The following is a 27176-nucleotide window of genomic DNA, read 5'->3' on the forward strand; positions in this document are numbered from 1 at the left end:
TGGAGCATTTGCTGCCCTCCCAGCTGTAGAGTTTTTGGAGCAGTTGGCTAGCTAAGGGAGAAGACATTAGCCAGCCTGCATAGCAACCGTTTTTGTTAGCCATAGCTAACACACAGATTGTTTTTTTGTTTTTTTTCAAGTCTTTGTTCTCAAATGAAGGGATAAAATGCAGCTTTTCTGATTGGAAAGTTAAAATTCTATGCGTTGTTCTTGACCCCGTTTCACACGGGCTATTTTGGCAGTGTGTTTATGTTTCTGTGGCTAAAAGTTGGTGCTAACCCTGCTCTGTAACAGGGCCAGCAAGACCTGGGCTAAGGTTGGTGCGAGCCCACATTAGAATGTGCAAGTGTGAACATTCACAAAATACTTTAATCCATGTCAATCTTCTCCTCCAAACCGATGAAATATGAATAATATACTGTAGTACGGAGCTCAAAAAAGGCAACAGTGAAAAGGCAATATTATGTAAATCGATCTCTTTATCGCATCTATCAATATAAACCTCCCTTGCAAATCTCCTTCCAAATCTTCCTCGCAGTTATGTAAGAGAGTAAGACTGTATTTCTTGACAAACAATGCTGCCAGTAAGCTACAATACTGAATAAATAAGGTGTTTTACAGATGATTCATTGTAAAATATTGTTTTTCTATCGACCCTTGTCAAACAATATCAAGTCAGTGCAGCACTACATGCTATGTATTGGGGACTATACTTAATTCTTCTTACTGTGATATATACCAAATAAGTTGAAGTACTTTATGGTCCCCCTGCATTATATAAGATAATATATTTCATTCCTCCTCCAGAAGTTTCATTACAACCACAAAGCCTAAAGCCATGTACACAGGCAGGTCAAGCACATCCCACTCTCTCATGGATGATTAGCTCAGTTGGCAGAGCATTGAGGAGCAGGTGGCTCGCATACTAGAGATGATAATTTTGCTAAAATGTAACCAGCAGCTTCTCATCTTGAAACACTGCAGAGCTGAAGCCAGGTATTTGCAGAGTGCTTCATGTGATTTTTTTAATCAATCTGTCCTATAACATACACAGAGTGTACAAAATATTAGGAACACCTTCCTAATATTGAGTTGAACCACCTTTTGCCATCAGAACAGCCTCAATTCGTCGGGGCATGGACAAGCATTTCACAGGGACGTTGGCCCATGTTGCCTCCATTGCTTCCCACGGTTGTGTCATGTTGGCTGGATGTCCTACGGGTGATGGTGGGGGACCATTCTTGATGCACACAGAAAACTGTTGAACGTGAAAAACCCGGCAACGTTGCAGTTCTTGGCACACTCAAACCGGTGCGGCTGTCACCTACGACCATACCCCGTTCAAAGGCACTTCAATATTTTTTCTTGCCCGTTCAACCCCATGACTAGTTAGGTTTACATCCAATTGGTGGCAGATTTTCATGCAAATATAAAAAAATCTGCATGAAGAAAATAAGCGCATTTTCCAACTAGTGGTGTGTTTCCACCAAACTAAAAAAAAAATCACTGCATGATGATGTAATGTACAAAATATATACTTTTTCACTTATGTGTTCCTTATGTTTTTTTACAAAAACTGTTGCGTTAAATAGCAAATGTGCTGACTCAGTCTTTGCATGTGCCCTCTGGCCAACAGCTCGCAGATATAGTGCGGGTGGCTCTGCAGGTGGGCTAGTCTACATGATGATATAATTGATAAGAGTGAGAATGTTTTATATTTGTCAAAATGGCAGTCAAGCATCGAACATCCTTTCACCTGAATAAGACCCTCGACATTTATTGGAAAGGAGCATCAAGCTCATACCATACACTTTCACCACCTTGTGAAGTCCATCATAACTTATTTTATCTGAAAGCTAATTTAAATTGCATAGCTTCCCAAGATTTGGTGTGTCCTCCCACTACGACATGTCATCGCGTGATAACAAGTTTACTTTGATATTATGGTTATTATATCAATATTTGCTCATTAAAAAAAAAACACCACCATTTCTTGCATAATTAGTTTTACAGACAAAAAAGATCCCAACATGTCGAACAAACAAATTATCTGTCAGAATTTATAAAATTGCATAGAAACCGTCACAGTTGCCGTCACAGTTGTCATGATTTTTTTTGTACGGTATGACTTTACACTGACAAACTGGGGATGGAAACGTGGTTAATAGCACACATACACAATCCATGTCTCAGTTGTGTCAAGGCTTAAAAATCCTTCTTTAATTAACCTGTCTCCTCCCCTTCATCTACACTGATTGAAGTGGATTTAACAGGTGACATCAATAAGAGATCATAGCGTTCACCTGGATTCACCATGTTGGTGTTCCTAATGTTTTGTATACTCAGTGTTGTTCAAAGCACTGATTCCTGGTGCTTAATCGGACCTGGCAGCTTATGTTTTTTAGACAGTCCTGCTGTCTGCCAGTTAGCTAAGATGCATAGAGCTAGTACATACCATTGTGAAACTTTCTGACAAATATTAAGGTACCGGTCCTCTGAAATGCTAATGGTAACTTTATAGACCTTGACAAATAATCGTACAGTCCAAAAAGCACTATTTAAGTAGATTAAATTAAATGTAGTTCAATCAATTAACAACCAAGCTGTAAATATACAGTATAGTACTGCTACTGGGATCATGTCACATTGCTATCATTATCTTTATATTTTGCTCTCAGTGTAGTCTATGGCCAAACCTACTCACAATACATCAAGGACAATTGTCATAACAAATAAAGGTATTGTACTGTATGTAGTCATGACAGTCAAGTGTACCATTGGTCAAATGGGACATTTGTCCTCTAGACGCAACTAGACGGTTGGGGAACACAAGACACAATTTGGTAAGAGAGAATAACTTACACCACACGGTATGTAGCATCACAGGTAAATATTCAGAAAATAAAGGAATCTAAAATAAACTGTAACACATTTGTCTATTTAAAGAACAATATGAATGACTAGCTGACCAGGATGTTGTCTAAATCATTTAAAGTCTGATCATTAAAAAGTCTAAAATACCCCACCACTATAGTACTAGAGCTATGGCTCTTTCTGCTTGGTTTAATAAAAAACATCTGAGGCCTCCCGAGTGGCACAGCGGTCTAAGGCACTGCATCGCAGTGCTAGAGGCATCACTACAGACCCCAGTTCAATCCCAGGCTGTATCACAACTGGTCATGATCGGAAGTCCCATTGGGCGCCGCACAATTGGCCCAACGTCATCTGGGTTAAGGGAGGGTTTGGCCGGGGGGGCTTTACTTGGCTCATTGTGCTCTAGCAACTCATTGTGGCAGACCGGGCGCCTGCAGGCTGACCTCGTTGTCAGTTGAGTGGTGTTTTCTCCGAAACATTGGTGCGACTGGCTTCCGGGTTGGGCGGGTGTTAAGAAGCAAGGTTTGTTGGGTCATGTTTTGGAGGACGCATGACTCGACCTTCACATCCCGAGCCCGTTGGGGAGTTGCAGTGACGTGACAAGATTGAAAAAAGGGGTCAAAAAAATCTGAAAGGCTTTCTATGAGTCGCAGCACAACATGCTGACTCTCTCCTCTGTTCTCATCCTCCTAGATATACTATATATATACAGAAGTATGTGGACAATAACTGTTTGTCGGGAGCTTCATGAAATGTGTTTCCAGGGCCGAGCAGCCACATACAAGCCTAAGGTCACCATGCACAATGCCAAGCGTTGGCTGTAGTTGTGTAAAGCTTGCTGCCATTCAACTCTGGAGCAGTGGAAACGCGTTCTCTGGAGTGATGAATCACGCTTCACAATCTGGCAGTCCGATGGACAAATCTGTGTTTGGCGGGTGCCAGGAGAATGCTACATACCCCAATGCATAGTGCCAACTGTAAAGTTTGCTGGAGGAGAAATAATGGTCTGGGGCTGTTTTTCATGGTTCGGGCTAGGCCCCTTAATTCCAGTGAAGGGAAATGCACAAAGCGAGGTCCATACAGAAATGGTTTGTCAAGATTGGTGTGGAAGAACTTGACTGGCCTGCACAGGGCTCTGACCTCAACCCCATCGAACACCTTTGGGAGGAATTGGCTGAATGGAAGCAAGTCCCCGCAACAATGTTCCAACATTTATTCAAAAGCCTTCCCAGAAGAGTGGAGGCTGTTATAGCAGCAAAGGTGGGACCAACTCCATATTAATTATCATGGTTTTGGAATGAATGTTCAACCAACGAGCAGGTGTCCACATACTTCTGATAATGTAATGTATATCTGCTGCCTTCGACACCCTGAACCATCAGATCACTGGCCCTCTTAAGGATCTGCCCCTTTTTTTCAATTTTTGCCTAAAATGACATACCCAAATATAACTGCCTTTAGCTCAGGACCTGAAGAAATGACATACATATTATTGATACCATTTAAAAGGAAACACTTTGAAGTTTGTGGAAATGTGAAATAAATGTAGGAGAATATAACACATTCGATCTGGTAAAAGATAATACAAAGAAAAATAACAGTTTTTTGTATTTGTTTTTGTACCATCCTCTTTGAAATGCAAGAGAGAGGCCATAATGTATTATTTCAGCCCAGGCACAATTTAACATTTGGCCACCAGATGGCAGCTGTGTATGGGCAAAGTTTTAGACTGATCCAATGAACCATTGTATTTCTCTTCAAAATGTTGTATCAAGACTGCCCAAATGTGCTTAATTGGTTTATGAATAACTTTTCAAGTTAATAACTGTGCACTCTCCTCAAACAATAGCATGGTATTATTTCACTGTAATAGCTACTGTAAATTGGACAGTGCAGTTAGATTAACAAGAATTTAAGCTTTCTGCCAATATCAGATATGTCTATGCCCTGGGAATTTTTCTTGTTACTTGGGACACCGATCTGTATAGATCCTTAAGAGGGCTTGTAAGTAGGAATTTCACTGTAAGCTCTACACCTGTTGTATTCAGCGCATGTGACAAATACAATTTGATTTGATTTGGTTGTATCCTCCTCTCCACCCTCGCAGGGCTGCGTGGAATGTGCATTCTTTGCACACTTCTGGATTGCATCCTACACAGCAGGTCACTCCTACCAGGTGGTGCGAAGAGGATCTGTGTCTGCACCACATGTTATTACTACTAATGCCCACCAAGGCTCAGTTCTAGGCCCTCTCCTCCTTTCTTTTGACTCACTCCTGAAAGGTTCTTGCTCTAGAACATCTGTAGGAAGTGTTCTAGTTCTAGGTTCTAGTCATCTCCCATTCAGAGTACTGCAACCCTGTTTTGGCTGCAACTTATCCAGAACGTCACAGCACACCTGGTGTTCAATCTTCCCAAGTTCTCTCTTGTCACCCCGCTCCTCCGCACACTCCACTGGCTTCCTTTAAGCTTGCATAATTTTCAAGTCCCTGGTGCTTACCTACAGAGCAGCAAAGGGAACTGCCTCTCCCTACCCTGCACATCTGATGTCTTGGCACTGGGCAGTTCCTGTTCAAACTGTCAATGCTCGACTTTCTCTGTCTTGGCACCCCAAAGGTGGAACAAGCTCCTCCCTAACGTCAGGACAAAGGAGTCCCTGCCCATCTTCTGACAACGTCTAAAACCCCACCTCTCTTTAAAGAGTATTTTAAATAAATCCCACGTCTGCGTAAATGTACTTCCTACGATGGGGATATGTTGTTGTCTCACCTAGCTATCTTAAGATGAATGCACTAATATCGCTCTGGATAAGACCGTCTGCTAAATTACTAAAATGTCAAATATAAGCATATATCCAAAATCATGGCCAAGTCCCAAATGTTCAGAATACGTTTTTTTTATCAAGGTGAAAAGTTGAGAAATCTTACACTCCTGTGTTAAATTAATTTTGTTATTTCAATGAGTTTAAAGCAAGCCCTGTCCACCCACTCACCTCCTGTCATCATGATACAGTAGTACTGAATACATGCAGATGATAATCCTGCCTTTTAGAGTGTATGTTTGGAACTCAAATGTATGCTAAGTAGTTAGCTGCTAAGCAACAAAACATTAACCATGCGACCTTAAGCATTGTATTAGAGACAGACAGAACAAATTCTCAATGCCAAAGGTCTCAGTAGCCTACCTTCATTTTGTTTCACATAAAAAATAAACCTGCTAAATACAAGTTCCATGTATAATCAGTTGAAAAATGGAATATACTCTGTCAAACTAAACAAACATATTCAGAAAAGAAACTGGATGCTTCAATGACTGAGTGTCCTTGAGAGTAGCAGTAGATCTACCTTTATGGCGGAGGTGGCTATCTGTAGGTGGTGAAGTCGTCTCAAGGTGCTCTCGCGGTCTGTGAAATAAGAGGCAGCCAACTGATGCAATACTTCCAGGGAGACCACAGAGCTGTTTCCTTGTCCCACCGATTTCTTACTGAGCTTCTGCTTATCCAGGAAGATTGTCAACGATTCTTCTCCTGTAGAAAGATAGAATAGAAGACAATAGAATAGAAGACAATAGAAGACAATAGAATAGAAGAGAAAAAAAATCCCAGAGGGATATTCAATCAAAGTTACACATGGTCCTTAAAAAAAGAAGAACAACTACAAAAACTGGGTCACTTTAATCATAATGACACCGAAAGTTTTAATACTTGTTGAGAGTAATGGGTGCCATTATCCTCCATGAAAGGAATTAACTGAGGCATTCAGACAAAAGCTCATAGACCTTCATAATCTGTCTGCAGTCTATCTCTGTCTTGTATGAAAACCCAGACTTTTCAAAAGAACACTATAGTATTCACATGATTCTGCTAGACCAGACAGCGTGCTTAGCTCTCTTCTACCTTGGGGCTATGAGATACCATCAGCACCCAGCATAAGAATGTGTGCATTGCTATTTGCAATTATCTCATTAGCATGCAGTGTATAGTCCCATCCCTTTTGTTTGAGCCGGTAATTACAAGAGCTCAGTATGGCTTTTCCACTGCATTCATCTTTCTTGTCACTTCGACTCTGTAACTTCAGTTCATATATCCACCATTAAGTGGCATCATAATTAGTGCCTACATATCATCAGACGTAGTAGTATTCTGGTTGATGTCATAGCAAATGTTTAGAGACCACAACCAGGACTATTTGTCCAATAGTTTTTTTAGGTGCTAGAGGGAGAAGAGGATTCAATATCTCAAACTATGTGCATAACTGTTGGAATTTCCTCATGTATTCAGCATTACTTCAATCATGGATTTAAAAAATAAGTTTTGTTCGACGTAAATTACTGGTATGGGGATACCTAGTCAGTTGCACAAGTGAATGCATTCAAACAAAATGGGACTTCCGCCTTAATCAATGTCATCGGCGCCCGGGCAGCAGTCGATATTGGGGGTTAACTGCCTTGCTTTAGGGCAAAACAGCAGATTTTTCCATCTTGCCTGCTCAGGGATTCAAACCAGCGACCTTTTTGTTACTGCCCCAATGCTCTTAACCACTATGCTACCTGTCGCCCTGTCAACAGTGATATCATGAGCAGACTAAATATATACAGTATGAGTAACTTTTGGTTTGTTTTAAAGCAGTCAACATGATCAATATCTGAGGAGATGAAATTACACCGAAGCAATTTTGAGAACAGACTAAGATGAGTAACTAACAACATCCCTTAGCCACAAAGCCTAAAGCTAAGTGCCACTGAGTATGTGTATTTGAAGCTGCTTACCTCCTAGCGTAGCAGACACCAAAAAGTGAGTTCCATATTTCTTGATCAAGTTCTCGTGGATCTGCTGCAGACTTGGTCTTCGACCCAGCAACCTCAGGTTGCGTAGAAACTCTGGCGCCAGCGGCAAGGGTGCCTTAAAAACGTCCCTCTTCTCTGTAGCCAAGCTGTTCACTTTCCAATGGCTGAATTCCCTGCAACAACAAACTGATCTCAATTCAAGTGAACCATGGGAAAATGTTTAAATCCATCTGATTCATGGTGTTTGGGTCATTTCATTGGCTGATACTTATGTGAGGAATGCAAATATCAGCAGAAAATCTAGCTTGATGTTACAGGAGATGTAAATGAATGGTATAGACATCAAATATATTTAAAGTTATTTGACAACATACAGTACACACCATGGAAAATGTTTGATGATCATTATTCAATGAAAGAAAGTATAGAAAACATATTTAGTCCAACCTTACAATATATAGGCATTTTGCCACAGGAATAACATTGGTAGTACCATACCATGTAAGTATAATAATTAAAGTGTAATTGCATACTGTTATTTAGTACTAAGTATGGCTTGCACAATTTCAAAGACTTTAAGAACAAACTCTACAGTTCAATTTCTGTAAAAATGTGCAGTAGTGTACACAAACATTTCTTTCAAAACCATGTTAAAAACACCGGTCTTTGGAATAATTTTGAGGGATACGAAGCAATAGCAAGCCAATGTTGATGGGGATAATCCAAGCGTCCAAAGTAAACCTCAAATCTTACATCACATTGTCATACAAGTCTTTGCCTATAATGTGCAAAGACCATGAGATGCTGCCTATTAGCTTTGGATGATGTTGTCTTGACTGAAAAATTTGTGATGACAGAGGTTGTGAACAGAACATTACTTTTCTTCCATGGGGATTTCGAGGAGTTAATTGTAAAAAGCATTGGCTGACCGTACCAGTGCTAATGATGATAGATGCTCTTAATTAAAGGGCTTTAGAACAAGCTGATTGCACCTGCAGCTCTGCAGGATTGTAGGGAATTATTTAAGCCAAAACTCTCTACCTCTACTCCATTCCCCATTCGATAACAACAGAGCACCTGGATATTACCACTGTTTTAACATTCCACTATGTTACTCAATGAAACATAATTTTTTCCAAGGCTTCTACTTGTACGTGTTTGTGAAACATAGCACCATATAATTAGAGTGATTCATTCTATTTCTATGAGTGTTACCTCTAAGTTAGTTTCAGTTACAACATAGAAGATAATGTTTAATAAGTTAATAACATCGTCTGGATCTCTGTATGTATCAGATCTTGCAGATGAGAATGTATTCCACACCTGCGTTGAGGGCGTGATTTAGAAAATGTATTCATAAAGCATGCTTGCATGAGGAAGCCTAAATCCATACAAAATGTAACCAACTGTACAGTATGTATGGATTTAACCTGGATCACAACAGCTGCTTTCAGTATATATTAGCCTTTATTTAAACTTTATTTTAACAGGGAGTCCACACTGCGACCGAGAGTCTCTGCACAGCTATTTTCAGGTCTCTCCAGAGATGTTCGATCGGGTTCAAATCTGGCCTCTGGCTGGGCCACTCAAGGACATTCAGAGACTTGTCCCGAAGCCACTCCTGCGTTTTCTTGGATGTGTGCTTAGGGTCGTTGTTCTGTAGGAAGGTGAACCTTTGCTCCTGAGATCCTGAGCACTCTGGAACAGGTTTTCATCAAGGATCTCTCTTCACTTTGTTCTGTTCATATCTTTCCCTCGATTCTGACTAGTCTCCCAGTCCCTGCCGCTGAAAGACATCCCCACAGCATGATGCTACCACCACCATGCTTCACCGTAGGAATGGTGCCAGGTTTACTCCAGACATGATGCTTGGCATTCAGGCCAAAGAGTTCCATCTTGGTTTCATCATACAAGATAATCTTGTTTCTCAAAGTCTGAGAGTACTTTAGGTGCCTTTTGGCAAACTCCAAGCAGGCTTTCATGTGCCTTTTATTGAGGAGTGGCTTCCATCTGGCCACTCTACCATAAAGGCCTGATTGTTGTCCTTCTGGAAGGTTCACCCATCTCCACAAAGGAACTCTGGAGCTCTGTCATAGTGAGCATCAGGTTCTTGGTCACCTCCCTGACCAAGGCTCTTCTTCCCCGATTGCACAGTTTGGCCAACCGATCAGCTCTAGGAAGAGTCTTGGTGGTTCCAAACTTCTTCCATTTAAGAATGATGAAGGGCACTGTGTTCTTGGGATCTTCAATTCTGTAGAATTTTATTGGTACCCTGCCTCAGATCTGTGCATCGACACAATCCTGTCTCGGAGCTCTACGGACAATTCCTTCGACCTCCTGACATGGTTTTTGCTCTGTCAACTGTGGGACATTATAAATACAGGTGTGTGCCTTTCCAAATCATGCCCAATTAATTGAATTTACCAGTTGTACTCCAATCAAGTTGTAGAAACATCTCAAGGATGATCAATGGATACAGGATTTACCTTAGCTCAATTTTGAGGCTCATAGCAAAGGGTCTGAATTCTCATGTAAGTAAGGTATTAAAAAAAAAACGTATACATTTGCACCAAAAAAATAAACTGTTTTTGCTTTTTGCTTTTCATTATGGGTTATTGTGTGTAGATTGATGAGGATTTCTTTTTAAATCCATTTTGGAATAAGGCTGTAACGTAAAACAAAATGTGGAAAAAGTTAAGGGGTCTGAATACTTCCCGAATGCAATGTAAACATATGTTATACTGAAAGTGTTGGTCACATTTTTCATGACCTGAAATATTTTTCAATTTTATATTATTTTTCAATATTTTTCAATTCAACATTTTTTTACATCCCTGTTAGTGAGCATTTCTCCTTTGCCAAGATAATCCATCCACCTGACAGGTGTGGCATACCAGGAAGCTGATTAAACAGCATGATTATTACACAGGTGCACCTTGGGGACAATAAAAGGGCACTGTAAAATGTGCAGTTTTGCCACACAACACAATGCCAATTGCACACAGTTTTGAAGTAGTGTGAAATTGGCATGCTGACTGCAGGAATGTCCAACTGATCTGTTGCCAGATAATTGAATGTTCATTTCCCGACCATGTCATTTTAGAGAATTTGGCAGTACATCCACCCAGCGTCACAACCTCAGACCACATGTTGCTTAAGACCTCCACATCCGGCTTCTTCACCTGTGGGAACGTCTGAGGGGAGTATTTTAAGGAGGTTTTTTTTTATGTCCCTAATTATACGCATATAAGGCCCTCCCCCGCCCTCCTTTCGGAAAAGCTGACCATGACTCCATTTTCTTGCTTCCAGCTTATAGACAGAGACTAAAACAGGAAGCTCAGGTCTGTTCAACGCTGGTCCGACCAATCTGATTTCACGCTTCAAGATTGCTTCGATCACATGGACTGGGATATGTTCCACATTGCGTCAAACAACAACATTGACGAATACGCTGATTCGGTGAGCGAGTTTATTTACAAGTGCATCAGGGATGTCGTACCCACAGCTACTATTAATACATTCCAAACCAGAAAACGTGGATTGATGGCAGCATTCACACAGCGAGAACCACTGCTTTTAATCAGGGCAAGGTGTAACGCTCGTTGTCGTAAGGAAGAGTGGACCAAAGCGCAGCGTGGAAAGGGTTCATGATCTTTATTGTCAAGAATCACTCAAACAAAAATAACAAATACAAAAAACGAAAGCGAACAGTTCCGTCAGGCACAGATACTAAACGGGAAAACAACACCCCACAAAACCCAAACAGAAAATGACAACTTATATATGATCCCCAATCAGAGACAACGATAGACAGCTGCCTCTGATTGAGAACCACACTAGGCAAAAACAACAAAGAAATAGAAAACAGATTCTCCCACCTGAGTCACACCCTGACCTAACCAAACATAGAGAAGAAATAAGGATCTCTAAGGTCAGGGCGTGACAGTACCCCCCCCCCCCAAAAGGTGCGGACATATTCAATCAATTCTTATCCCCGTCTGCTGTTCCCACATGCTTCAAGAGGGCCACCATTGTTCCTGTTCCCAAGAAAGCTAAGGTAATTGAGCTAAACGACTACCGCCCCATAGCATTCACTTCCGTCATCATGAAGTGCTTTGAGACACTCGTAGGGGACCATAACACCTCCACCCTACCAGACACCCTAGACCCACTCCAATTTGCTTACCACCCCAATAGGTCCATAGACGACGCAATCGCAACCACACTGCACACTGCCCTAACCCATCTGGACAATGTGAGAATGCTGTTCAACGACTACAGCTCAGCATTTAACACCATAGTACACTCCAAACTTGTCATCAAGCTCGAGACCCTGAGTCTCGACCCCGCCCTGTGCAACTGGGTACTGGACTTCCTGACGGGCCGCCCCCAGGTGGTGAGGGTAGGTAACATCTCAACCCTGCTGATCCTCAACACTGGGGCCCCACAAGGGTGCGTTCTGAGCCCTCTCCTGTACTCAATGTTCACCCACGAATGCGTGGCCATGCACGCCTCCAACTCAATCATCAAGTTTGCAGACGACACTACAGTGGTAGGCTTGATTACCAACAATGACGAGACGGCCTACAGGGAGGGGGTGAGGGCCCTCGGAGTGTGGTGTCAGGAAAATAACCTCACACTCAACGTCAAAAAACAAAGGAGATGATCATGGACTTCAGAAAACAGCAGAGGGAGCACCCCCCTATCCACATCGACGGGACAGTAGTGGAGAGGGTAGTAAGTTTTAAGTTCCTCGGTGTACACATCATGGACAAACTGAATTGGTCCACCCACACAGACAGCGTGGTGAAGAAGGCGCATAAGCGCCTCTTCAACCTTAGGAGGCTGAAGAAATTCGGCTTGTCACCAAAAGCACTCACAAACTTTTACAGATGCACAATCAAGAGCATCCTGTCAGGCTGTATCACCGCCTGGTACAGCAACTACTCCGCCCACAACCGTAAGCCTCTCCAGAGGGTAGTGAGTCTGCACAACGCATCACCGGGGGCAAACTACCTGCCCTCCAGGACACCTACACCACCCGATGTCACAGGAAGGCCATAAAGATCATCAAGGACAACAACCACCTGAGCCACTGCCTGTTCACCCCGCTATCATCCAGAAGGCGAGGTCAGTACAGGTGCATCAAAGCAGGGACCGAGAGACTGAAAAACAGGCCATCAGACTGTTAAACAGCCACCACTTACATTGAGTGGCTGTTGCCAACATACTGACTCAACTCCAGCCACTTTAATAATGTAAAAATTGATGAAAAATGTATCACTAGCCACTTCATATAATGTTTACATACCCTACATTACTCATCTCATATGTATGTACTGTACTCTATGCCATCTACTGCATCTTGCCATCTTTATGTAAAACATGTATCACTAGCCACTTTAAATAATGCCACTTTTATGTTTACATACCCTACATTACTCGTCTCATATGTACTTACTGTACCCAATACCATCTACTGCATCTTGCCTGTGCCCTTCTGTACCATCACTCATTCATACATTTTTATGTACATATTCTTCATTCCTTTACACTTGTAAAGTGTAAAAAAAAAGGTAGCTGTTGTGAAATTATTAGGTTAGATTACTCATTGGTTATTACTGCATTGTCGGAACTAGAAGCACAAGCATTTCGCCACACTCGCATTAACATCTGCTAACTATGTGTATGTGACAAATAAAATTTGATTTGATTTATGCCCTTTTGTGGGGGAAAAAATAATTCTGATTGGCCGGGCTCGGCTCCACAGTGGGTGGACCTAGCTCCCAAGTGGGTGGGTCTATGCTCTCTAGTCATGTGAAATCCATAGATTAGGGCCTAAATAATTTATTTCAATTGACTGTAGCTCAGTAAAATCTTTGAAATTGTTGCATGTTGCGTTTATATTTTTGCTCAGTATAACATACGCAAAAAACTAAAACAATCATAAACAACAGTTACCTTTCTCAGCTACTAGGTCCCAACATCCAATTTTAATGAGATCTGCAAATTGTTACAGCAGTGGGACGCATAAAAATTTAAGCGGATTTTCCTTAATTCTGTGGAGACCCAAATAACCTCAAGAGTTAACCAACCCTTTGAATGTTGAATGTTTTAAACTTCAACAACAAAGTTACACTAGGTAGGTCATAAGCTTGTGTAGTAGAACTTAGTAAACAAAGAGTGAGTAATGCAGTGACCCAATGGACATTAATGAGGACCAGCCAACCTTCTGATATGGGATGCTGTGATTTGTGTTAAAACTGTCACCTGTGATAAAGCAAAGGGCACTATGGTAGACGGCATCCAAAGGGTTAAGAGTAGTGGCTAATGCATTCTGATACATTTTGTCCCCATAGTCAAGAACTGACAGGAAAGTTCACTGTACAATCGGAATCCTGCTGTTTACGGAGAGGCATGATCTATTTCTATAAAAGAAGCCTACCTTAAATCTTAGCTTTAACTTGCTCATACGTATGTTTTTAAATGTCAATTTATTGTCAAATACACAGGTATTCATATGCAGGAACCAGCTCGATTAAAGAACCATCCAATGAATAAATACGTAAGCCATCTGAAATATTTCTAAGAAAATTAGAAAACAAAATACATTTAGTTTTTTCCGCATTAAGTACCAATTTTAAATCAACAAGGACTTCTGCAAGGCAACAAAATCAGATTGCAGGTCCTACCTAGCCTGGTCAGCTGTAGTGGCAATAGCGTACATAATAGTGTCATATGCATACAGATGAATGTTCCATTTTTGCAGATTAATTATATAAATAATAAAGAGGACAGGTCCCAAAATTGACCCCCTGCGAGACACCTTTAGTAATATTGAGGTAATTTGACTTAAAACCATCAGAAAGCACATATTGTGTCCTGTCTGACAGACGCAAGATGCCTGGTCGATGCCCATTACAGACAACCTTTGAATGAGTAGGGGATGCAAAGCCTTGGACAGATCGATAAATATGACAGCAATTTATTTTTTAATTTAAGACAAGTGTAGCTATGTCCAGGTCTAAAACCAGAGTGGTACACATTAAGAATATCATTTGAAGTTAAAAAGTTCTTAGCTGAGAGTTTGCCAGTGATTCTAATATTTTTGCAAGGCAAGATAGTTTAGAGATTGGGCGGTAGTTATTGCGCCGCCTTACAGATTTTAGGAATAGCACCAGAAGCAATTGTTAAAAACAAAATGTGGGTCAACAGTTCTACAATGACGGGGGCAGAAAGCTGCAGTAGAAAGGAATGAAGCGACAGTTTTTTTGCAAGGCACTTCATTCTTTAAAAAAAGTGAGTGCCTGAAAGTGCATCATTCTCTGCTATTTGTTTAGAAGTGAATAAAAGACTAGTGGAGCTTGAGGTATTTTCAGAAACTATTTATTTCAAATAGATGGTCAGCTGAGGCAAAATTGTTATTAAAAGCACCACACATGTCATTGTTGTCTGTTATAGGACAAGAGGCTGTTTGTTATAACATGCTGGGGCAAGGGGTGGTGTTAAAAAAATTTCCACATTTTAGCTGGTTTCCACAACTCTCAGATACACAATTCATTACGCATGTTGACTTTGCTTTTCTAACCAGAGAAAGACATGTATTCTTAAAATGTCTGAAGGACTGAACTGTGAGTTAGATCTGTCCTTAATCTCTTATATTATAAGGCATAGAAGTCAGAAGTTTACATACGCCTTAGCCAAATACATTTAAACTCAGTTTTTCACAATTCCTGACATTTAATCTTAGTAAAAATTCCCTGTTTTAGGTCAGTTAGGATCACCACTTTATTTTAAGAAGGTGAAATGTCAGAATAATAGTAGAGAGAATGATTTATTTCAGCTTTTCATCACATTCCCAGTGGGTCAGAAGTTGACATACACTCAATTAGTATTTGGTAGCATTGCCTTTAAATTGTTTAACTTGAGTCAAAAGTTTTGGGTAGCCTTCTAACAAGCTTCACACAATAAGTTGGGTGAATGTTGGCCCATTCCTCCTGACAGAGCTGGTGTAACTGAGTCAGGTTTGTAGGCCTCCTTGCTCTCAGATGCTTTTTCAGTTCTGCCCACACATTTTCTATAGGAGTGAGGTCAGGGCTTTGTGATTGCCACTCCAATACCTTGACTTTGTTGTCCTTAAGCCATTTTGCCACAACTTTGGAAGTATGTTTGTGGTCATGGTCCATTTGGAAGACCCATTTGTGACCACGCTTTAACTTCCTGACTGATGTCTTGAGATGTTGCTTCAATATATCCACATAATTTTTCTACCTCATGATGCCATCTATTTTGTGAAGTGCACCAGTCCCTCCTGCAGCAAAGCACTCCTTCAACATGATGCTTTTACTGTGGATATTGATACTTTTGTCCTCCTGCATCTTCACAAGGTCCTTTGCTATTGTTCTGTGAATAATTTGCATTTTAGGCACCAAAGTACGTTCATCTCTAGGAGACAACGAGTCTCCTTCCTGAGCGGTATGATGGCTGCGTTGTCCCACGGTGTTTATATTTGCATACTATTGTTTGTTCAGATAAACGTGGTACCTTCAGGCTTTTGGAAATTGCTCACAAGGATGAACCAGACTTGTGGAGGTCAAATTTTTAAAAATCTGAAGTCTTGGCTGATTTCTTTTGATTTTCCCATGATGTCAAGCAAAGAGGCACTGAGTTTGAAGGTAGGCCTTGAAATACATCCACAGGTACACCTCCAATTGACTCAAATGATGTCAAATAGCCTATCAGAAGTTTCTAAAGCCATGACATCACTTTCTGGAATTTTCCAAGCTGTTTAAAGGCACAGTCAATTTAATATATGTAAACTTTTGACCCACTGGAATTTTGATACAGTGAATTATAAGTGAAATAATGTGTCTGTAAACAATTGTTGGAAAATTACTTGTGTCATGCACAAAGTAGACCGACATGCCAAAACTATAGTTTGTTATCAAGAAAGTTTGTTATCAAGAAATTTGTGGAGTGGTTGAATAATTAGTTTTAATGACTCCAACCTAAATGTATGTAAACTTCCAACTTCAACTGTATCTACAGAGTTAAACAGAGAGGTAAAACATTTAAGGGCCTGATCCTAATCAGAGATAGAGGACAGACCCTCCTAACCATTCAACCCCAGGTCATACAGAAAATGTTGCTCATTGAAAGTTCTAAAATGTATCTTTGTAATAATGCGTGGACACAATTTAGGTAGTTTAGTATCTCTAATACAGGCAATGGGACTGAGCTTGTTAGCAAAGATTCCATTGGATGTATTCTTATGAGGGGCATTTGTCAGAATGATATCCTGAAGAGATGGTTTTTCAGGGGGTTTTAAGTTGTGGCAGGTTGATTTAGTTATCAGTTGAGAAATGTAGCTTAGTACAAAAACCCTTCAGTCTAACTGATACTGGCATTCAACCAATCCAGGTTAAGATGACCCAATATTAATCATTCAGAATTATTATAGTTAAACAGCAAGTCAGACAATTTGCTAAGAGAAATTGGGAGGCCCAGGGAGGGTTGATAAACTCTAGTTGGGCATTATTACCAAGGCCTGCATTTAGTACAAGACATTCAAATTGCTTGGGGACAAGAGTGGTATTACACACAGTAACATTTATGTTGTTCTTTATCAATATGGTGACTCTGCCAGCTCTGTCAGATCTATAAACATTATATAAATTGAGAGACACATCGGAGTCTGGCACAGAATTTTTAACCAAGTCTCAGTAAGTATCCAAATGTTACATTATATAAAAAACAACATTTTTAGGGGGTTGGTCAGCTTTAATATTGCAGATAGACCGTGGCTTTCATCAATGTTATTGTCATCATAATTTCCAATCACTCATTTATATTTTTTGTAAATATTTTGTAAATAACTTATATTGTATATATTCTTTTAAATAGACATTACAAGTCCAACATTTTGACACACCTACTCATTCAAGGGTTTTTCTTTATTTCTAATATTTTCTACATTGTAGAATAATAGTGAAGACATCAAAACTATGAAATAACTGCCTTGATGACCGCTTTGCAAACTCTTGTCATTCTCTCAACCAGCTTCACCTGGAATGCATTTCCTACAGTCTTGGAGGAGTTCCCACATATGCTGAGCACTTGTTGGCTGCTTTTCCTTCACTCTGCGGTCCAACTCATCACAAACCATCTCAATTGGGTTGAGCTCGGGTGATTGGGGAGAACAGGACATCTGATGCAGCACTCTCCTTCTAGGTCAAATAGCCCTTACACAGCCTGGAGGTGTGTTGGGTCATTATCCTGTTGAAAAACAAATGATAGTCCCACTAAGCGCAAACCAGATGGGATGGGTTATAGCTGCAGAATGCAGTGGTAGCCATGCTGTTAAGTGTGTCTTGAATTCAAAATACATGACAGACTGTCACCAGCAAAGCACCATCACACCCACAGCTCCATGCTTCACGGTGGGAACCACGCATGCAGAGGTCATCCGTTAACCTACTCTGTATCTCACAAAGCCATACCGGTTGGAACCAATAAATCTCAAATTTGTACTCATCAGACTAAAGGACAGATTCCCAATGGTCAAATGTCCATTGCTTGTGTTTCTTGGCCCAAGCAAGTTTCTTCTTATTATTGGTGTCCTTTGCAGCAATTCGACCATGAAAGCCTGATTCCCGCAGTCTCCTCTGAACAGTTGATGTTGAGATGTGTCTGTTACTTGAACTCTGTGAAGCATTTATTTGGGCAGAAATTTCTGATGCTGGTAACTTTAATGAATCATTCCTCTGCAGCAGAGGTAACTCTGGGCCTTCCTTTCCTGTGGTGGACCTCATGAGAGCCAGTTTCATCATAGCGCTTGATGGTTTTTGCTACTGCATTTGAAACTTGAAACTTTCAAAGTTCTTGACATTTTCCGGATTGACTAAACCTCATGTCTTAAAGTCATGATGGACTGTCATTTCTCTTTGCTTATTTGAGCTGTTCTTGCCATAATACCACCCCTACCTTGTCACAACACAACTGATCTATCTCTGAAGACCATCCAGTTTTGATTTCTATTTGCCATATATTTTTCAACTGTGCTGTGATGTTTCACAAAAGTTCTGAACCAATTTACATTTTACAGACACAGTATATTTTGCAATTTCTTATCTTGTTTTCTTGTTAATTTTAGTCCCACCCTTCAGCTCCCCTCAACCCCTCCTGTCTATCTCTGAACACCATCCAGTTTAAATTTATATTTGCCTTATATATTTCAACTGTGCTGTGATGTTTCACAAACGTTTTAAACCTTTCTATTCTCATACCTTCTACAGATTAAAGAGAAACAATTTTGGCAAGTATATTATATTATTGATTATTATCGATTGACCATAACTTTTCAAATCATCCACCACTGCTTTTTGCAGAGGTAGCTCCAGGTAAATGTTGCAATTACTCAGCCATTCCTGAACCTGCAACCAAAAACAAGCTACATATGGACAGTATCAAAACAATGATCTAATTTAACATGGAATGCAATGCAATGTGCTTTACAGGAAAAAAACGAGGAAAAACGATTAAAATAAAAGCTGAAATATTTACTAAACAACAAAAAATAAGATACAAAACAAAAGAATGACAAAAACGGAAGAACTAAGAAGCACCCTAAAGAAAAGAAAAGCTAGAATGTGTTCTAGATCTCTTTTAAAAGGTCTACAGTTTCAGCCCCCCTCAGGTTCTCTGTTATGCTATTACAGAGGCTGGCAGCCTAATTTCTAAAGGCTGCCTCTCCATAGTTAAAAGGCCAGTGACAGAGGACCTGAGGGACCTACTGGGTACATATTTTAAAAGCATGTCTGACGTGTATTGGGGTGCCCAATGGTGGATTGATTTCTAAACCAATAGAAGTATATTTAAATGAATTCTAAATCTCACAGGCAGCCAGTGCAGAGACCTATAAACCAGTGTAATGTGTGCTCTCCATCTGGTCTTGGTCAGTACCTGTGCTGCAGCATTCCGTATGTTTTGCAGTTGAGCAATGGCTTTCTTGGGTAGACCAGACAGGAGAGCATTACAGTAGTCAAGACTGCTTGTAATAAAATCATGGATGAGTCTCTGTATCAGCCTGAGAGCGAAATGGCCGCACCTTGGCAATGTTCCTCAGGTGGTAAAAAGTTATTTTGGTCACATTCCTAATGTATAACACCTAGTTTTTTTAATGATTCTGTCTCTTGGCAGCAAAATCTGCAGAGTTGAGATGGATTTATCCCTCATATATTGGTTGCAAGAATTTTGAATCCGGTGTCGTTTTGTGTCTTAGTTCATAAACCATGTGCCATGGAATCGATAAATCCAAAATCTCTTCCCAACTATTTTGCAATCTGTATGGCAATTTTTGGTCCTTAAATGAAACTGATATACTTGTTTATTTATCACAATTGTTTTGTATCCAATTGTTGTTTTTAATGCAGTGCCGACAGACAAGTTTCTTACTTTCTCCCCCTTCCACTTGCCTTTTCCATTTGTGCAGTAATGCTGCAATTATTTGGTTGTAATTTTGGATAGAGCAGACCTTTCAATATATTTGATATAACTCCACCAGTCCTATTCATGATATAATTTTCAAAGATTATACGTTTTTTAAACATTCTTTCCAAAAGTAATGTTTTTTATCATTAGTATATTTGAGTTTAACCATAATACTTGTTGTAATATTTGTTCTGTCTTTTCTGGTTGATTAAATTGAAATTGCAAGCAACCTTCTATGGTTTGTTTTAAGAATAGCGATATTTTGAAGATTATTTCATTTTCAAATAACCGACAAGGAGAGGTTGTATTCTGAATAAAGGGAAAAGGGCCATTCTTGAACACGGGGTGAGACATTCTTACTACTCTGTTAGAGAACCAGTTCAGATTTAAGTATAGCTTTTGTATGACCGAAGCCGTTAGTGAAATGTCTAATGCTTTAATAATTAATCATTTCTGCCCTTCTAATTCATATTCATTATATGATAAGGCCATAAACATTTTTTTGGCTTGCCGTTCCAAATAAAATTGAATAATTTATAATCATACAATTTTTTAAAAACAAGTTGTTAGGTGTAGGCATGGCCATAAGCAAATAGGTAAACTGGAATAGGCCTGGTTTCCCAGATTTTTCATAGTGGTCTATTGTTTCCAGTACTTGTCATTTATATTATCTCCAATGTATCGTCCATGTTAAAAAAAGCCTGTCTGATTAGGATAATATCCGACAATGCACTTCTAATTCTATCCACTATGCATTTTGCCCCACAACACTGAAGTGCAACTAAACATAGAATATAGGCAACTAAACATACAATATAACCCACAAAACCAAAATGGAAAATGGCAACCTAAATAGGATCCCCAATCGGAGACAACGATAAACAGCTGTCTCTGATTGGGAACCCAAATTAAGTTGCCATTTTCCATTTTGGTTTTGTGGGTTACAGTATATTCTATGTTTAGTTGCCTGTCTGCACTAGCAATATTAGCTTCACGGTTCATTTTTTTGTTTTGTATAGTTTGTTCAGTGTTCTCTCTTTAATTAAAGAGTTATGTATTCATATCACGCTGCACCTTGGTCTACTCGTTATGACGAAAGTGACAGAATAACCCACCAAATAAGGACCAAGCAGCGTGTGAATGAGGAGCGGGCATCCTGGGCCCTGGAGAAAGATGAGTGGAGGACATCCTGGACCTGGGAGGAGGTAATGGCAGGGGACAAGACCCTGCCATGGAAGCAGGTGGAGATAGCACAGAATGAAAGGCGACGATACGAGGAGTCAAGGCAACCACAGAAACTCCAATAAATTTTTTGGGGGTGGCACATGGAGCAGTCGGCGGAGCCGAGGAGTAAACCAGAGCCAGTCTGGGAGAAGAAGGAGGATTCGGAGGAGAGAGAAATAGGGGAGTTGTTGACGCACGGATTTGGAATAAAATAATGTGTTGTCGGTTTGGTGCCACCTGAGTCAGCTCGCCATACTCGTCCTGAAACGTGTGTTAAAGTTCCGGATCAATTGATGCCGGCTATACACACCAGGTCTCCAGTGTACCTTCAAGACCCAGTGCGCCCTGTGCCAACTCCTCGCACTCTCCCTCAAGTGTGCTTTCCCAGTCAGGTGTGTCCTGTTCCTGCTCCTCGAACTCTCTCTAAAGGGCGCCTCCACATTCAAGTATGCCCTGTTCCTGCTCTTCGCACTCGCCCTGAGGTGCATGTCCCCAGCCCGGTACCACAAGTGCAGGCACCACGCACCAGGCCTACAGTGTGCCTCGGCAGTCCAGAGCGTCCGGTGACAGTACCCAGTCCAGAGCTTCCGGCGACAGTTCACAGACCGGAACCTCCAACGACGGCCACAGTCCGGGGTCTCCAGCGACGGTCCCCAGTCCGGGGTGTCCAGCGACGGTCCCCAGTCCAGAACATCCAGCAATGATCCACGCAGCGAGGGTCCGCAGCCCAGGGCCTATGACGAGGATCCGCAGTCCAGAGCCTCCGACGATGATCCACGGGTCAGTGACACAAGAGCGGACTCAGGGTAAAGAAGGGGGGCAGCGTCCAGAACCAGAGCCGCCACCCAGGTTAGATGCCCACCCAGACCCTCCCATATAGGTTTAGGTTTGCAGCCGGGAGTCCGCACCTTTGGGGGGGTTTATCTTAGTTATCTTAGTTTTCTTTATTATTTTGGTTAGGTCAGGGTGTGACGAAGGTGGTATGTGTGTTTTTGTCTTGTCTAGGGTTTTTTGTAATTCTATGGTGTTTTGGTATGTCTAGGTATATGTAGGTCTATGGTGGTCTGAATTGGTTCCCAATCAGAAACAGATGTTTATCGTTGTCTCTGATTGGGGATCCTATTTAGGTTGCCATTTTTCCATTTTGGTTTTGTGGGTTATTGTCTGTGTGTAGTTGCCTGTCAGCACTCGTATTATATAGCTTCACGTTCGTTTTGTTTCTTTGTTAGTTTGTTTAGTGTTTTTCCTTCATTAAAAGGAAGAATGTATGCTTATCACGCTGCGCCTTGGTCTCAACAATATGACGAACGTGACAGGACCCATCCTTTAAAAAGAGCACACAGTGCCACCTACAGAACAGCCGCAGATTAACAGCCAAAAGCATTTACAATGCCCTCACCTCAATTGTATTGTATACAGTTATTTAAAGATTTTATTTTATATATATATATATATATATATATATATATATATATATATATATATATATAATATACATTTATTTATACAATTAACTAATAATATGCATAATGATGTAAGCTCTTCATATTTGATCGTTACCTATTGTTACCTATAACCAGGACTGGTAATACAAACATTTAATTTCTTGGCAAGCAATTAATATTTTAGGAAACAATTATTGTGATTCATCCTATACTGTCCCTAACATCATTACCCCATAGCAACAGATGTGGGATACATACACATACTCTCCCCACCCTTCCCCCACAAACAACCACAAGCTCAGATGTTCAACAGTTGTTCCATCGGGGAGCCCAACTCAAGTGAAGACTTGATGTGCGAATGCATATACAGTTGTAGCTGTTTGAGAAGGCATGCAAAATTGAGCAAGAATGGGGAGATTTGATTAACCAATTACACAAAATGTCTGAGTTAGTTTGAGAAGCCAAAATTAAAATATGATACTTTTTCGAAATCAAACTTCTGACATTTACATGAATCAGTCCAAGACCAGAGCTGCAGGATTTCAGATCAGATGGCGTCTCTAACACAAACATGCCATGATCAGTAGGTCAACCTCTATATGAACCCTTGATATGATCAAGGTGTCGAATGGCTCTCTTACTGTGTTAGATTTCTGTGTGCTATTTTGAGAGGCAAAAGGGGAATGGCTGATCTGCCCCATTTCCTCAGAAAACTGAAAACTAGGTTTCCATCTTATTCATATTTGGCCCTCATCCACTGAGGAGGCAGTCTTTCAAGTCAATGTGTTTTTGTGAAGTATTGTAGCAATTTCTTGGAAAACTTTTCAAGTTAATTTTTTATATTGATTCTCGCAATTTTTCAGGGCCAGACAGGGCTGGTCTGCTGAACAAAAGTACTATTGTGTTGCGATAGAAATATTTGTAATGCAGAGAGAGACTTTTTTAAAGTACTTTTCTAAAATAGCAGTAGGAGTATACTTTATTGCACAAATCTCTTCTGAGATTTTAGAGCTAAAAGGGCAAAAGGAAATTGGCGTCTCTTCCCTTTCTCCTGTTGTGCTGGTATAACGCATTCTCTTAGAATGTTTATGCTTAGCAGAATATGTATGCTTGCAACGCTTTCCCTCAAATTGAAATCAGTTCAACATTTCCTCTCAGAGAATTTAAATTGTCCAGCTGAATGAGGAATAATTCTGTTAAAGGACAAAGTAGAACTCAAATAAATGTCAGTTACTGGAACATTTATACTAAATGGGATAACGTATTGTGCAAGTGCACCAAAGGCTCAGAGCAGCTCTATTCCCAACAAGTTGAATAGCACATTCTGATTCTCCATTAGAATTAAATTAATCTTGTTAATTGTACATGGGGAGTCACAGCCTTCAACTAAGTAATTCGATTGCTCAACTGTGTTAACCGTTGAGAAATAGACTGAAATAGAATAAAAAGCTAGAAAATCAAAACAGCAAATAATGATTTCCCTCTGAAAAAGTAATCATATATCATGGACACACTTCAGATTTAGAATCCGTTTTAGCCACACTTGATATACAGAGGGAGAAGTAATTCTGTCAATAATTAACTTTCTGGAAAATTAAATGAGAATGGCTGATAAATGTTCCTCCCGTCTCATAGCATTATGTCTGACCTGATGAGAGACATGCAGCTTGTCTCTTTAATTTCTAGTTAATGTTTTTATATTGACCCTGAAACTAACAGTCCCTTTATTGAACCTGAATTAAACAACTGATTTTCAGAAAGTGTCTTTCTTTAAATAAGCTGAGGTAGTCTTCATACTGAAGGCCTTTGTTTGTATTTTGAAAGCTTTACCCATGATTTTTAAAAGAACGATTACAACAACAGTCACTATGCCAACACAAAATGACAATCACACGTTCAATACCAAAAAGAAACACAGGTCAACAAAACCCATACACTTGAAGACAAAACATCAGTTCAATGCAGAATGTGAAATGTTATTGTGGGTAGTTGGGAGCGAGGTGGTCAATTACATCAAGTCATCTACACAAAGCCGGTGCGCCTCAGAACCCTACACCAATATCTTACAATTCACATTTCAGGGCCTGGGTTGCCAGACAAATCCAAGGTTGCCAGACAAGGTTCACTTATTAATAATCTTCCATTATTTTGAAAATGTTCAACCTCATTGTAAAGTCTCCAGATTTCTGCATCAGCATTGTACATCCTCACGTACTAATTTGCGATTGACCATGTTTCATTACTTGATTTATTGTCTTGGCAGTTCTTGCTGCCTCCAGGATGAGCTGTTACCATGTTACGGGAGCCGTTGAGCCCTGGATGTGCTCAGTGGAGTCCCTATAGGCTGTCAGTGCTGCCACCTCACATGGCTCAAAAGCACAATGAGCCAGCAGTAATGTATCTTAAGGGAACGCATCTATCATCCCATAACACCTCCTGGGAGAGCCAGCTTTATATAAGTATCTTCCTGTCTGGATAATGTAACATCCTTCCCGTTCTTTCCTATTTCCTCTCACCAAATGAAGGCCTATGAAAGAAGAAATTCCCCAATCTGCAAGACGTGCTGCTTCGCTATCTTGTTTTAAAGTTGTACAGTTTTTTCAAATCACATTAAATTGCGGTTTATCTATTCATGTAACGATTATTTCAATAGGATATCTATTAGGTTGCAAACCTCGTCCATGAGAGAACTGGCAAGACCATAGCCAGCAGCGGCAGCAGCTCTTTCTTTGACAAACACCATTGCTAGATTCTGCAGGGAATTTAAGCATCCTTGGCCCTGTGACCCTCACATTCAATTTATTTATAGGCATGGGGGCTCTTCGAAAGTAAAATCACATATCTTTACATATTTCACAGGCATAGTAAATACATGCTGTGTAGTTATCATGTCAATGGCACTTACAGAATCGGATTCTCCCTGCACAACACTTGAACTCAGGAAACATTAAAAAAATTACAGAACATATCAGGCTTGCTATTCAAATAGGACAAAGCCCCTTCACTCCAGAAAGTAACAGCAAGGATGACTGAGTTTGCTTTAGCTGGAATTTTTCAGTGCACCACCCGTAGGGCAGCTGTGACCAGGCAGAGAGGGGGAACATCAGCCTTCCTCTATATAACCCAGTTGGTGTTCCCTATTCGTAATGTGCAGACTTGCACACCTACTTTCTCCCTGGGTGTCCTTTAAAGAGATCAGTGAACACATCAAAAGGCCTTGGCAGCACATTTGGGGGAAACCTCATTTATGTCCATTGACGGCTGAGGTGTTGGCCGGACAATATTGCACACGCACATGCACACACCCGCAATTTGCCTGCTAGGCAACCTTTCAAACAGTGCTGGCTGTGCTCTTTGCCTGATTCCATCACAGATCTGCAGGCCCTTTTCTGCCCAGCTGCTCTTCCCATGCTGACATTGGAGTTGGCCAATGTCAGCTACATGTGGGGCAGAGGAGGCAGAGAAAGAGGCCAAACTTGACCGACAGAGTAGATACACTCATAATGCAGCACTGAGGCTTGCTAAAAGCCTAAGCATGGTTAATGGCCCCTATACACAGACTGAGTAATATTTATTACACAGCCTGAGATAGAATAGAACAACTAGCAGGGATTCATTCAAACACAAATTTCAGGGGGAAAATAAAAGGTATAACAGATACATTTAGAAAACTTAAGAAATATTGCAATTGCATAAATGGATGACTCATGTCTCCCCTGTAAGAATCTGCATTCAAGTTCCTTGTCTTAGTCATTTTTGACACTGTCCCAGGGCACGTTGTGATGTGTCCCACTTCTGTCCGAAAGCTACACCTTTCCTGTCTAGCCATGCTCTGTGCATCTGCAATGAAACCTGTCATTTCAAGTTGGACAAGAAGAAAACTCAAGCAGATTTCTGAATTCATTGTTTTCCAAGAGATGAAAGTCAGTTCTGTCGGTAAAGAAATCCACCTTGCATGGCGACACATCTTTCAACATGCCCACAGTCAAGTAGCATTAGCAGCACAGCAGGGAAAAAATGCCCCCACTAATCTGGAGCTATAATTTGACTGAGGTGAATGTACAATAGCACCATGGAGAGCGCATGGAGCAATACAATGAAATAGGCCTGGATGTGTGATGGAGGAATGGGAAGGACAGGAAAGGGTCAGAGTACAAATATATTCCAAGCTGAGGAAATTACCATTTTAAATGCAGGCATATCAGATCGAGCACATCACATTTGATATTACATTTAGAATAATTATAATGCTTTAGAAAAGATAGAGACGTTGAAAAATACATGGATGGGATGTGGAAGTGCTTTTTGTCTCTTGCTTGGTATGGTATGGTTCATCAGAGTGCAGTGCAGCATGGACATA

General features: G+C 40.6%; 1 protein-coding gene across 1 annotated transcript in view; it reads right to left on the reverse strand.

The window, feature by feature from the left end:
* The window catches only part of LOC110530307 (BMP/retinoic acid-inducible neural-specific protein 3), a 94463-nt gene that overhangs the window by 34966 nt on the left and 32321 nt on the right, over window positions 1-27176 (reverse strand). The window contains exons 3-4 of the mRNA XM_021613236.2: window positions 7641-7831; window positions 6218-6399 (exon numbers count right to left, since the gene is read on the reverse strand). Coding sequence (XP_021468911.2) covers window positions 6218-6399; window positions 7641-7831 — 373 coding nt within the window. The remainder of the gene's footprint in view (window positions 1-6217; window positions 6400-7640; window positions 7832-27176) is intronic.

Source organism: Oncorhynchus mykiss, chromosome 8 (assembly GCF_013265735.2).
Source record: "Oncorhynchus mykiss isolate Arlee chromosome 8, USDA_OmykA_1.1, whole genome shotgun sequence".
NCBI lineage: Eukaryota > Metazoa > Chordata > Actinopteri > Salmoniformes > Salmonidae > Oncorhynchus > Oncorhynchus mykiss.